The 14,843-nt window shown below is 41.1% G+C and overlaps 1 protein-coding gene across 3 annotated transcripts; it reads left to right on the top strand.

Moving 5' to 3' along the window:
* Positions 1–1,515: 1,515 nt before the first annotated feature.
* Positions 1,516–13,840, top strand: lhx2b (LIM homeobox 2b). 3 transcript variants are annotated; one of them, XM_047593027.1, is made up of 6 exons: positions 1,519–2,314; positions 2,688–2,850; positions 4,342–4,544; positions 5,347–5,717; positions 8,755–8,960; positions 12,128–13,840. In XM_047593027.1, the coding sequence occupies exons 2-6, from the start codon at positions 2,731–2,733 to the stop codon at positions 12,416–12,418; spliced, it is 1,191 nt and encodes a 396-aa protein (XP_047448983.1). In that variant the 5' UTR covers positions 1,519–2,314; positions 2,688–2,730; the 3' UTR covers positions 12,419–13,840. The 3 variants fall into 3 exon arrangements, with proteins under 3 accessions (XP_047448982.1, XP_047448983.1, XP_047448981.1); XM_047593026.1 differs by having other exon boundaries at positions 1,516–2,850; positions 5,350–5,717; XM_047593025.1 differs by having other exon boundaries at positions 1,519–2,850.
* The last annotated feature ends 1,003 nt before the right edge of the window (positions 13,841–14,843 follow it).

The following is a 14,843-nucleotide window of genomic DNA, read 5'->3' as shown; positions in this document are numbered from 1 at the left end:
TATTTTATACACGCCCGCAGACATGCCCGCTGCTGCTATGTTTAATGTATAAAGCCAGCCTTATAGCGGATAGAAAACGCAGACGATAAATATGCATGTATTCAATTAAGGGTATTACAGAAGGGCTGATTTGCATAAGGATTTAGGAGCTTAACATCATATTTGTGCTATAAAACTTCACAATAGCCTAAACGCGAGCTGTTACGCACGGGAGGGGGGTGACAGGTATTTTTTTAATTTTATTTTATCATTTTTCTTCTTTTCTTTCTTTCTTTCTTTTTTTTTTGCAAAAACAGAGGAAAGGAAATTATAGATAGGAGAAGTATATAGAATATATAGATTTTGACAATGTTTCAGCGCATGAACCTGCAGCTAAAATATTGTCCTTTCTGGTTTCTGAGTCCAGGGGATTGATAGTTGGATGGATTTCACCCGCTGCTTGGAGTGACTTCCCAAACAACAAAAGCCAGAGCGCTGATTTGATAATGTGTAATTTTCTCCCACACCGCTGTAACTACCTTCTTTTGTGAAAGATCAAACCTCTCTCTTCCAGTCCTCAAACACGTCGCCCGATGACGAAGTCCCCCTCAACCCACCCACACCACACATCCACCCCCTCCTCCCCCACCCCGCCCCAATTAAGAGCAGAGAGCTAATTAGAATGAGCGGACCCGGGATCAGTTGAGCCTCACGCCGCCGGCCCCCGCCAAACTGCCCCGGTCCGTCTGGAAATCCGTAAGTGAAACCGCTGGGTTGCAAATGATGCCAAATCATAGAGGGAAGTTTAATAGCGCTTTCTAGGAAAAACGAAGTACAAAAAATAAAATAGGCTGAAGGATGTTAAGAAGTACAAAAGCATTTGCCAAAATATGTTGCACAGATGAAGGCTATTTTTTGGTTCATTTTTAATTCTCTGATGTTGTGTTTAATGACATCAATAATTTGTATGACTTTATTTTCTCGCGTTGCTTCCCTGGATTTGGATTTAGAGTCTCTGGAGGATGGTGACATTTAAGGCCCTTGAATTTCGGTCTGATCGCATTTTTTCTAGTAAACCAAAGCTTTGTATCAGAATATTGAGCTAAAATAGCTTGATTTACAACAATCGCATATAGTACAGGCCAAAACAAAGTGACACAATAAGTAAACATTATGTATGTGGTTTGTGAGACGCTAAATTGTGTGTCATCCTGGTTCTGTTTTTTATCTTTAAATCAACATAGTTGTATCAAAAAAGAAAGAAAAAAAAAGAAAAACAGAAATGAAGGAACTGTATCTTATTTATTTTTATTGGTTGATTTTGGAGACTCAATGCACTCTTGCCCACCCCTTCGGGTTCTACTCAGAGCCCCTGGTGCCATGGAGAGGCTGTGAGCAGCAGCAGTGGTGCTGTGTGAAACCCTCTCTGTGCGTCACTTGAGTAAAGGTCCCAGCAGACCTCCTCAGTGCGCGCACGCACAAACAGACGGCTCCAACACATCCACAGACAAACTCCTTCTCCGGCTCCTCTCTTCTTTCTATAAAACCGACCGTTCAAGCTGCAGCTCTGGACAGATGAGGAGGGGGTGAGGGGTGGCCGGTGGTCCGTGCGTAACGGAGGAAGAGGGCTCGCTGCTTTTTCTGACCGGTTGGTAAAAGTATAGCCAAACAGTTCTGTGACGGCGGAACAGCCAATGAACATAAATGGTGCGTCGTGACGCAACAGGGCCCCGTTGATAAGGAGCGGAGAGTCCAACCGGGACCTGAGAAGGAGGAACGGCGGTTTTGGGGGGCCTGCAAACACTCGCCTATCATCAGTCAACGTAAAGCCAACTCCTCCTCCTCTGCTGTTACGCACATGTATGCAGCCTCCTTGGCAAAAGACAAAACATCAACTAAACAGACTACTGTAAAGGAAAACTGCTTCTTCTAGACGACCGGCGGGATTTTATAAGGCAAAGCCTGTGTGTTTTTGATTTTTTCGATTTTTCTCTGCAAAGAAAAAGTAGCTTGAGAGACGTAAATCAGCTGCTGTAAGCATCAACTTGGACTGTTGAACCTGGAGGAGGAGAAAGCCTTTATCACAAGCTCTCTGGCAGCTTTTTCTCTATTTTTATTTTGGGGGAAATTGAATTTTTCTGACTGTGTGATGCAACAGAAGGCTACTATCCATCCATCTTTTGGCAGTGCCAGTTATATATAGTTAACTGTTCTTCAAAAAAGGGGGGAGAGAAATTTGCCAATGCCTTGCAGACTGTCGAAACCCTGAAATATTACTCCCAGCGAGGAGGAGGCTTCGGTGCTGAGACACATACAGCGGGAGCTTCCATAGTTGGTATGTTTATTCACCGTACATGGAAAAGATGTAGAAACAGTAATGCTGGTAACGCCGTAAATCCAATCTTACTTGATAGAAAATAGACTCCAGGAAGAGTAGCGAAATCTGTACGGTTATTAATGAATTAATCATAGCTTATTAATAATGAGAGCTGCAGAGATTCGGATGACGGTTTCCATTGGCAGATGAGACGTAGTGTGGAGAACACGTGTTCAATTTTTCCCTCATATTTTTTCCTCCCTGATCTGGATTTCTCACTTGTCACGGCGAGAAAGGAAAACCAAAAAAAAAAAAAAAAAAAAAAGAATCGAGAATTTTGAGTGGCATTATTGCGCAGGGTTTTGCCTCTGATGGACATCTTGGCTTGCAGATCCGAAGAGAACAGTTATAATATCCTCCCGTCTGCTGCAACGATGCTTTTCCATGGCCTCCCTGGAGGCGACGTGCACGGTGTGGTGGAAGAAATGGACCGGAGAGGAAAAAGCGAGTCAGCAGCCATCAGCTCAGCCATCGATATGGGGGAATCAGAGACGGTAGGCGAAATTCATTTTGGCCCTCTCGGCTTGTTAGCGCAGGCAGCATGGCAGCCTGGAAGCATGTGACAGCAGCAACTGTATACACCTCCAAGCACTTTGTTTTTACTTTTAATTCACAGTGGGGGGGGTGAATCCACCAAATGCCCCAGCTTCTTATTTAGTTGCTTTACATACACTGACAAAGTTCCTCCAACAGGCCTGTTTATTCTCATATCAACAGCTACCGTTTAATTTGAAACTTATTTTGGTCCTAACAAAGCATCACATGAAACAAAACCACAGCTGACCAATTAAAAAAGAAAATATTTAAAGCATCAAAAGACTAATAGTGTCCATAAAATTACGCCATTTATTTCTATATGCCTCTAAATGTGCTTTTGGTGTCAAAACAGCGCAGGAAACAAAAACAAAATAATAAAATTTGTGGCTTTGTGGTTTGTTTGTTTTTTGTGCGCAAATTAGCATAAGACAGGTCATTATTATTTTTACTCAGTCTTTCCCCTTTTTATTTTGTTAACATTAATACTAATATAATAAAATGCAGAAATCTCAAGGTTCAGGAACAATTCATAAATATCTCAAAATGAAAATAAAAAAGAGAAGAGGAATGGTCATTTATCTTGCATGCATATTATTCGCACAGCTGTGCGTGCATGTGTCTATTTTGCAGGCCTCCCTAAAATAACACAGTCGTTCCAAAGCTTTTCTGTTCTTATTAAACCTTTTTTTTATTAACGTAGCTAAGCGTTTCCTCTGATAGAGCTTGACAGCTCAGACAATCACTGTCCAGGTCCATGAATGTTATTTTATTCCTTTAACACCATGCACACACAACGTGTTAACGGACCTTGACGGTGTGTTTTCAAGTAAAAATACACTAGTTTATGTTGATTTTTATTTGCCACATTATATTGAGGCTACACAAATAACGTGACCTTATCCTGCATTGTGTAGTCTCCTGTGGCAGCAGTGTAAATCTTATTATTCATTGTAACGACTCTAGTAGCATAATTGTTAGCTATTATTATTATTGTTCATATTATTATTATTATTATTATTCGTACAGCCTAAATAAAGCATTCATTTTAATATTTGTAATCTCTTAAACCGTGACAATCGAGCTGAGTTTGTATTGTTATGACTATAACTGTATTTACTGCATTATTGAGAGTGCTGAAAATACAGTTTTATTTATATGTTAAAAACCAACAGGCACAAATGAAACAGAATGTCTTTGCACTCTTGGGGTATGTGTGTGGTGGCTGTGGTCCTCAGTATAAGGGTTACACGCCATGATAATAATCTGGAGATGCAGTATGCTGGCTTTCCAGGATACATTTGGTTTACTCTCCATGTTTTAGTGTTTTAATGTCAGGCTATGAAGATGTCATTCTGAATTTTTCCACTTGTTTTTTTTTGTTTGTTTTTTTTTTTTTCTTCACTGTCCCGGCCCTGTGTCCTCGTCCCTCTCCCCACACTGACCTGCAGTCCATGCCGTGTATGGCTAACGAGCGTGTAGCTCTGTGCGCGGGCTGCGGCAGGAAGATCGCGGACCGCTACTACCTGCTGGCCGTGGACAAACAGTGGCACATGCGCTGCCTCAAGTGCTGCGAGTGCAAACTCAACCTGGAGTCCGAGCTTACTTGCTTCAGCAAGGACGGCAGCATCTACTGCAAGGAGGACTACTACAGGTAGGAGGGCGCACGGGGCCTGGAGCTCCACTTCCACAAGTGCCCGGGATCAGTTCTGCTGCCGTTTTGAAATAATGCTGGGCTATTTTTAAATGCGTATAAACGACTTTTTCTTGATTATTTATTTTATGTATTCATGTATTTATTTCTTTATTTAAAAAAAAAGCGTTTTACTTAAGAAAAAAAAGAAGCTATAGCTTTTTTTCTATAGCTAAAGCTTTTTCCCTGATTGGAGATATTTGTAAAACTGGTGAATGTAATGCAGCTGATATATTGTCCAACAATTAGGTGTCACCGTGATTCCACTGTGTTCAAATGTTTATTTCAAAAGGAAAGTATAATTAAAGAGCACAGGCTAAAGGCATGGAATAAACAAAAGACGTGACCATATTGTATGTGGTGCTCAAACTCTCCACTGAAAGAAAGATAATGAAATAGCGGGTTAGCAGCTCTCTGGGGGAGTATGACCCCCCCCCCCCCCACATCACCATCCCAGCACTACAATGACAGGGCTGCTCTGGGATGCATTAGCCCCCTGAAAATTACATGCATTACTAATGTGCAAATATCAAAATGTTGTGTTTGTTTTAACAACAACAAGCGCTATTTCTTTCTGCCTGGTGTGAATTGCCGTCCCTAGATATCAGACAAACTTTGTGCGTTGTTTTTTAAGTCCGTAAAAGTTTGTCTTTGTGCATGTAAGAACGCAGCGCGGCACAGTTTACTCACCACGGGCTATAGTTACCCACAAAGGGCCACAGGGCTCCGTGTCCAGCCGCTGATGTTTCTGTGTTGTCCGCAGAAGATTTTCGGTGCAGAGATGCGCTCGGTGCCACCTGGGGATCTCAGCCTCGGAGATGGTGATGCGGGCCCGAGACCTGGTCTACCACCTCAACTGCTTCACCTGCACCACCTGCAGCAAGATGCTCACCACCGGGGACCACTTTGGCATGAAGGATAGTCTGGTGTACTGCCGGCTGCACTTTGAGACTCTCATTCAGGGAGAATATCAGACACATTTTAACCACGCGGACGTTGTCCCACACAAAGGCCTGGGCCCGGCCAACACGCTCGGACTATCCTACTTCAACGGCGTGGGGACAGTTCAGAAAGGACGGCCCAGGAAGAGGAAAAGCCCCGGGCCGGGGGCCGAGCTGGCTGCTTATAACGCAGGTAAGAAGAGATTTCTGTAAAAATTTAAAATAAATAAATAAACAAATAAAATATATATAAAGAATGAATTATTAATGTTGGTGATAATCACATTTAGACAGACATAAGAAAAAACAATCGTTTTTGCAGCCTTGTTGCAAAAGCAAAAGAGTAAAACTTTTTATATATTGGCTCTTTAACTTGTGTGATGTGGACTTTTACCTACTAAATAATTATTTTAGATCTAAAACGCACCATAAAAAGTTGAGTATTTACCGCTGAAGCTCGCTCCACAGTTGAAATAAAGAGCCGTGAAGCGTGATGGGAGCTGATTGAGGGTGACAGGCTTCATTAATGAAAAATGTTTGTAACATTCCTGTAGGGATTTATATCGTGCCTATGTATCGTCCTCAATGGTGACGTTATTATAACTTCATCGCAGAAAACTTTGTTGTGATTAGAAAAACTGCAAAGTTCGCCCCAGACCCATTTGCTCATTTTTTAATCATTGTGGTTTTTTAGATCTATTTCTCTATTATACTATTCTTATAAATAATTCATCACATGTTATCGTTATGATATAACATGAATAAGTCTTAGTTTGAACTGGTGTCAACAAACACTTCCAAATAAATGTATTGTGCTTAATATTCAGCATCTAGTGACCTTAGTTTTATTTATTGACATTTCTCTAAATTTTATTTGTAAAGTTCATAAACTGCTAGTTGGGTTTGCAAGATTTCTGATCATTTCTTCTTTTATTTATTTATTTATTATTATTGTTATTATTATTTTTTCGTTTTTGTTTTTGGACCACTGTATGAACTCTCTTATTATTATCTGGAAATAACAGTAGCATTGTCATGTGGAGGCCAAACTTTGTGCATGAATAAGCCTGAATACCAACTAATACTCAGACAGAAAAGCATGCAGGCCAAGTGTGAGGCCATGCAGGACAAAAACACAGACGTGTCACAGAGACGCAGCAAATGTGGAGAGAAACAACCCAGTGAGCAATACATTAGCTCCATAAATGTGGTTTAGGCTTCATGTGCAGCTTCATATGATTCTGAAGCCAAACTTTTCTTAAAATCTGAATTTAACCCATTTTGTTTCTATTTGATTATGTTAAAAATAATCAGTGTTAACACTGTGTGGATGTTTCAGTTTGCCCGTGTTTTTTTTTTTTTTTTCCTTTCTTTTCTTTTTTCCCTCTCCCCTGTCTTGTTGGGGGGATAAAAGAGAAGTTTTTTAATGTTCCGGCTTTTGCTTTCGCCCTTTTCCGCTTGTCAGGCTCCATAGACATCTACAGACCCTAACACCCCCCATCCTCAGCCCTTCACACACACAAACCACACACACACACACACACACACACACACACACACACACACACACACACACACATTGCTGGAGTCTTTTTGCATTGGGACTAGGCCAAACTGGGTGTGTACCATCTAAATCAATGTGATTTGATGAGTTATTCACTGGAAGAGGGAGCAGGGAGTACAATAACCAATAACTCTCTAACTGCAGCACAATCTGGTTGGAACCTCTCATTTCTTCTTCTTTATTATCTTCTTTAACCCTTCCTGTATTCACATGAAGAAAAAACAAGCTGATAACAAACTAAGCGTTGGGACAGAACCAAAGACTAAACGTGAGGTTTGCTGATGTGGTTCCAGAAACTTTTTTAACAGGTCAGTCAGTTTAGTTTAAATGAGCTGCAACAAGTGAATTACAAGTATTCCCCCTTGTTTTTAAAGCTCCTTGCTTCTATTTTCCTCCTGGATCAAGACGCATATATATGTTTTTTAAACCATATGACACCAGTGAAGCTTCTAAAATTTTAACTACACAAGATTTCCCGATGAAGAGTAAAAGAAAACCTAATTTCAGACTAAGAAGTTCTTAATCTCCTCCCGCCACCTCCCTAGTGAGGGTACTTAACAACTGCTGTCTGAAGAAAATCAATGTGAGGCAGAGGGTTTATTGTGAGTGAAGAGGCGCCCTCTTCTGTTTCCAGCGTGAAACAACAGTAAAGCTTCACCTGAACTATCACATGGGAGCATGTGTTGACCCGGAGCAGCACACATAAACTCTGAGGCTCTGTTAGTGCTGGGCATTCTGCACGAGAATTAGGAGACAAGTAGGAAACCATCCACAAGCTGTTTTTATTTTTCTTCTACTGCTTTATTTAATTATTTCGTTATTTATTTATTTTTTGTTAAACGCTGCAGCATATGCTTTGGCCAGAAAGCAGCATTTGTTCTGCCTGGTGTGTATGGGCTAATTAAGTGAAGTGTTATTCTGATGGTTTTCACTCACTTCATATTCATCATTTGCAGCGTTCTGATATTGAACGCGAACTGTTATGCATGCAGCAACACTTTGAATATTGCCAAGAAATTTGCAGGCTGGGACAAATACATGCGTGTTGTTGTTGTTTCTGTGTGTGTGTGTGTGTGTGTGTGTGTGCGCGTGTGTGTGTGCTCGCTGAAGCGAGGCTTGTGAACCTCCTCCCAGTACAGAAAGACAGAGATAGAGACAGAAAGCCAGACGAGATGAGCAGAGGTGGACGGTCTGCAGCTGGAACAAACAAACTGTCAGGTCTCAGTGTCACATTAGATGGATGTGTGAGGATTTGTATGGGGAAAGGGAACTCTCTTAGAAAGTTTGGCAATAAATTGAAAAAATAGCAGCATGAATCACCTTCAAACATGTGTCTTTTTTCTTTTTAATGACTTTTTCTCAGCCAGCGGAGGCTGCTCATGCACATTCTCGTCTTTGGAAAGTTTGAACCGCTCCTTTATTTTTTTGGGGAGATTTAACATTAACAATAAGCGCACACTTTAGATTTAAAACGCAGAATATATTCGACATGATGAATTTGGAGATGACTGCACACTGTAAACAACACAACGCCCTTTGATTGCAGGGGGTAGATCATTTCAGGACCTAAAAATGGGCTAAGAAAAAAAAAGTCCTACAAATAATGATAATTATGACGAGTTCCTCCTGTCTTAACCCCTCTGTCTCCTCCTCTGTTGGCCCACAGCACTGAGCTGTAACGAGAATGACGGCGAGTCCATGGACCGGGACTCTCAGTACAGCTCCAGTCAGAAGACCAAGCGCATGCGGACGTCTTTCAAGCACCACCAGCTGAGGACCATGAAGTCCTACTTCGCCATCAACCACAACCCAGACGCCAAGGACCTCAAGCAGCTCGCCCAGAAGACTGGCCTCACCAAGCGGGTCTTACAGGTAAACCCAGCAGCCTCCCACTTCACTACATGATCCTGCTTTACTTTACCAAAAGGGGCAGAAAAGGGAACTAAATGTCAATAGAGCTTCAGTTGTTTCTAATGCAAATCAACCTGCTTGAGGATTTCCTGAGAGAAGTCAAATCAGCTGCTTTATATTAAAATATTGCTGTTTTCATGTTGTTTTCAAGACCCGCAGGAAACTGAAAACAAGCTGCTCAGAACAAGAATGTATTCTCTCGCCTTCTTTCTTGATTTGATTTTATTAATTCAAGAAGCAATCATTAATTCAGAGAAAAGCTATGTTGTAAAGAAGCAGTTTTTCTAATTGCTTTGAGGAGAACAGTCTCAATATGGTGCGTTCATACTGGAATGCGAAATACCTGAAAATGAAAGAAGAACCAGTAGAAAAAAGTGAATGTAATGCATTTCAGTAGATGATGTGAAACTGTGCTGATGACTGAGGGATGAAAAACAAAAAGCTCTGTAATACATGCAAAGAAATGGAATGCTCAACGGAGCGTTTGATTTCCACAAAAGATGACAGCAAATTATCTGGGGTACTGAGAAGAAGAAAAATGAGACAAAAAGGTTTCTGAATCAAAATTTTTCTGAGAAGGAAGAGGGAAAAAAAAAAGCCTCATCCCGCCGCTTTAATTAATGCTCGCAGAAAACAAAGCAGTCGTTTTGCTTTGATGCGTTCAAGTTTTCGTGCCTGTTATTCCAGCTGAAGCGCCTCTCTCTCCCGCCGCCTGGTTCCCATGGCTCCGTCATGATTCCGTCGCTAACACGCTTCGACACTCGGCTCAGCACAGACCGCCACCTCGCTCACTCTGCACTGCACAGATGCTACTTTTTTTTTGCTTTTTTTTTTTTTTTTTTTTGCTTTTGGAGAAAAAAAAAACAGAGGAAAGTTTCAATTTTAATACATGAACAATAAATGCACATCAGGGATAAATCTTGGGTGTGGTTTATTCCTATACATCCTCTGGGAGAAGAGAAGGAAATCATTCATTTCATTGCAAACATGAGAATAATAGCTGAAATTATAGCAGCTTATTATCGCCACACACTCTGTAGACAGGTTCATTATTATTCTTTTTTTTTTTTCATAAGATCAACGAAAACAGGAAGCCAAGGCTTTTCATTTTAATGTGAACACATAAAAGAAAGGGCCTTTTTTCTTTGACTAGCCATGAAAAGTAGAGGCTTTTATAACTTTTATACACAGTAGAGGAGCACGCCGGCTTTCTGTTGTTAAGTGTACTTTTATCCTTGACTCTCCAGTCATAGCATGATGCAAACAGACTTTAAGAAGACACAAGGAGATGCTCATTGGCCTGTGCGTTTAAATCGGAACAAATGGAAGTGGTGGTGGTGCTGCAGGTCGTATCATTTATATGCACATTTAGCGCTATTGCTTCAAAATCTCTCCAGTCTGCAAACTGCACAACAAAAGGCCCTTGAGTGCTTACAACCAATCTTTTCTGATTCCTGTCTATTGCTCCAATGAGTTTCTTCCTCTGTTTGAGTTAATGCTCGGTTAGGTTCAGAAAGATTACATATGGCAATATTGTGTCTGTATGATCAGTACGATCCAGTTGATCTCGCTAACACAAAAGCAACACCTTAGAGTAACATCAGCATTCGAGTTGCATTTCTAGTCAAGTGAAATATTGGTTCTGGTTTTGGTCTTCACCAATCTCTAAGAATATGCTTAGTAAGGGGTGTTTATTCTGGAGAGAATGCTGTGAGAACAGACGTTAAAAGACGCTAAAATACAAAAGGAAACCTTAGCGCGTGCTTATTTTGTGCAGGTCATTCCATGCTGTGCTTCTGCTTTCTGATTAAGCATAATAATTTAGGCCCTTGCTCACACAAAAACATTGGCTAGTGCAAATTTAATCTGTGGCGTGACCTGTTTCTTGGTTAAAAGTTACCAGCACTCAGCGTAGGAAGAAACACAATCATGAAATGAATCATTATGTGTCAGGTTTGGTAATGTGGTCCACTATGTCCTCCTCCTCAGGAGGTTCTCAGGCTCTATAACAGCATCACGCTACTTCTGTCTTTGCTCACGGCGCAGCTGCCGAGGCGCTTGTCAAGGAAATATGGAAATATGTGTTATTCATGCATTTGAACAAAAGACAGATGCTGCAATTTTTTCCAGCGGAGGGCAGACTCATACGTTTTTAACTCATAGCTAACAATTCTCCAATGCAAACCACAGAGTCGGAGGTTATTTTCACACCTTTCAAGCAGCCGTGGCTTTGTATTCATTTTACTTACGCTATCAAAATTAGCTTACACGCACCGTCTCAGTAGCAGTGAGTAATCCATCAGCGTGAGCATCACGTCTGTTTTTTTTTTTATTAGCATCAGTTCTACTTGTGTTGTGTGGTGATGCAGCTGTACGCGCAGATCCGTTTGAAATGCCTGGGTTGTATTTTTACTGCTGCATTAAGTGACAAGGATGCAGGCTGATAGGATGTTCAGTGTGTGCTAAGTGACACTTTGCATTTCTGTAGGAAACTTAATTTCCATGTAAAATATATCATCTGCATGGAAGTGGGCTGCCATCAAAGGAAGACAGTCTAATAGGATGCTGTGGGGAATGTTTGGTCCAGGTGTGAAAAAAAAACACAGTTAGAAGATTGGTTCCAAATAAATAATATAACTTCATCGCTCATCTTTATTTGCATCCACTCAAATCCCCAGATTTGAGTTGTTTTTGCGAAGGTTGTCCAGTTTGAGATATGTGCATACTCGAGTTCTGCCTTCAGTTAAATACAAAATAATGACTAAAAAAAAGAGACATTTGTGTAGTTTAGCCCAACATGTCTTTCCAGAAACAGTATTCAGAGGTGATGCATTTTGCTCGCTCTGGATAACCCTCCAGTTTTCAGTGGAATTATTGTAAAAACACTTTCACTTTACTTTAAATGAATATTTGACAGAGTGGACTATTGGTTTATGTAGACTGACAAAAACAAGTGCTGCGCATCTAGATGAAAATAAGAAAATAGGTTCAACTGTTTTGGTTATGTGTTATTTACATTTGCTTTGCTGAGCTGTATTCCTTTAATCGTATCGTACGCATCATACATGGAATGTATTTAACTTGACTTTAGCGCATCATTGATTTCATTTAATCATTATTTTTTTCAGGTATGGTTTCAAAACGCTCGGGCCAAGTTCAGGCGGAACCTGCTGCGGCAAGAGAGCACCGGGGTGGACAAGGCGTCCGACGGCTCCACGCTGCAGGGGGGCACGCCGTCCGGACCGGCCTCGGAGATCTCCAATGCCTCCATGAGCCCCTCCAGCACCCCCACCACCCTGACAGACTTGACCAACCCCACCATGCCCACTGTCACCTCTGTGCTCACCTCGGTGCCGGGCAGCATGGACGTCCACGAGTGCCGGAGCCCGTCACAGACCACGCTGACCAGCCTCTTCTGATGAACCCAGTAACTCGCCCCTGCTCCCTGCTCCCACTTACCTCTGCTCCTTCTGGATCTAATACTGAGCACTGTTCACTCCTAGGAACACTCAACGGATTAGAAAAGAGAAGGAAACTGAACAACAAAAAAAAAAAAGACTTCACTTCTCTGTGAGTCCATTAGAGACTATTTGCATAGTGAGGCGGCCAAGCCTTACAGATGGAACAGTTGTTGTTATTTTGATGTTGTTGTCTTGTTGAGAACTGAGGAAGCTTGATTTGCATTTTCCAATGTTTACAGAATGAGACTGCAGAGGGGGGGAAAAAACTGCTTCATTTTTGAAAATTCTTTTTTTTTTTTCTTTTTTCCCCAGCACAGTATTTATGTTGTTGTACAAGAGTCACTGTTAGAAGGATTGTGAAAAATTCTTTCTTTCTTTTTTTTTTTTTTTGAAATCTGAGATTAAACACAGGTTACAATATCCTACGACTGCAGTGTGCCTTACAGTCCATTTATCGTAACTGCTGTTCTAAACATTTGATAACATGTGAACGAACAGGGCTGGGCGGTATGGGTACATTACCTCTACTGCTTGTACGCATGTATGTGTGTGTATGTGTGAGCGTGTGCGTTCTTTGATCTGTTCCTGTTTGTGTTGGTGTGTCTGCACGTGCTGTGCTTTAATAAAAAAAAAAAAAAGAAAAAAGTAAAAGCACAGTGATGTGAGTTATGGCAAACTAATTATTGTTTGTTTTTTAAGAATCTCCTCCTCACTTTGTCAGTAACAGGATTTGAACAGAGCTCAAAAGCTGCTGTACACGAGGACATAGTGTTCAAACACGACTATTTCATTTGATTAAATGCAGAACTGATCTCCAGAGAGACCTCACATGTTACTGTATGTATATGTTGTGTAAGGACTACTGCTTTCAGCTCCCAAAAATATTCCGCTTTTAGTTTGCGTCGAAACACATTCACCTAAGCCGTGAACTCCTTCCCTGCTCAGGGGGAAACATCAGTGATATAATCTGTAACCAGAGAGAAATATCTACTGTTAGGGTGCAATATTATTATTCATGTCTCTAAAGACAAGGCATTCCACTTATATTGCGATTATTTGATTATATTAATTGAAGAAAAAAAAAGTCTTTCATTAGTTATGAAAATGTGTGGATTTATTTTTTTTTTCCATTTCTGAGGAAGCTTAAAATTGTGTTGCTGTGTTGAATTTCTTTTTATTTTTTAATTTTTTTTTTGTTGAGCGGGATGGAAAAACACATGCTGTGAATGGGAGGAGAGCTGCTGGTGGAACACACTGATCGGTCCCAGGCTGCTGTAACGAACCTCACTGAGCTTTTCATGCTGTGCTGCTTCTGCACAATCCTGTAAACATCCCTGTTGTCCTCAGCTCTGTAAGAAATATAAACACTATCAATTATAACACTTTTCTTTTGGAAGACAATTTGTGCCTCCGAGTGCCAGTGTTCTTTATATGTACGTACTGCGCCATATATACGTGGCCGCGTGAGGCTGCCTTGGGTCAGAGAGCGTTGCGGTGCAGTGACGCCTCCAAACCACAGCTAAGAGTAGAATGGCAGTTAAGCTCAGCCACCCAGAAGTTGGGTGAATGTATATAATTACTGTTTTTTATGTAAATCCGTCTCATGTGTTCTAAAATTTAGATCACTCACACTCACCTGGTTGAGTTTTGCTTTTGTCATTATTTTCTCTCTCAAGAGAGACAGGAAGTAAAGGCAGACAGACTTTATGGCAGTTATGTGACATGGATTTTAACCTTAAACCACCAGATATTTAGATAAAGATGGTGAAGCTTCTACTTCTCATGTTAACTATATTTTAATTTCAATGAGCACAGGTTTCATTGAGGAAAAATATGTTCACTCACATCCTGATGAATGGATGGTCGGATCAAACCCAGGGCCCCAGATGGATCAGGGGTTCATGAGTCAGAAACTCAGCTCAAGTGGCTGTTGTCATTTGTCTTGGAATGTCACAAGGCTCAGTCAAACAAAAAGAAAAAGATTAAAACAGGAGCTTTGTGGCTTTTATTGGTTGAGGCTGTAGAGTCAGAGAGGCAGGTGTGGGAGACTAAGGCTGCTTTCACACCTAAATTTTGCTCCAATTCAGGGAGTAATTCATTACAATTTTGTAACAACATTGCATTCAACCGTTTGGTTCCTGTTCACAGGGGATCAAGACACAGGCCTGACATGCCTTAAACACCACGTTTTTTGCAAACAGTTCTGTGATTGGTCACCATTTTGAGGGAAAACTGGACTTCAGCAAACAAACAGGGCTAAGGTCGCCCTCCACAACCAGGCTCAGTTTCTTTGTGCGAGCTTCAGAACAACCACCTCAGTGTGAAAGCACTCTAAAAGGCTGGAATTAAACCAGGGTCCTCCAATTCCAAGTTTGGCTTCACA

This window comes from Mugil cephalus, chromosome 8 (assembly GCF_022458985.1).
Source record: "Mugil cephalus isolate CIBA_MC_2020 chromosome 8, CIBA_Mcephalus_1.1, whole genome shotgun sequence".
Classification (NCBI taxonomy): Eukaryota; Metazoa; Chordata; class Actinopteri; order Mugiliformes; family Mugilidae; genus Mugil; species Mugil cephalus.
Note: the sequence above shows the minus strand (reverse complement) of the source record. Positions and strands in the feature narration are given on the sequence as shown.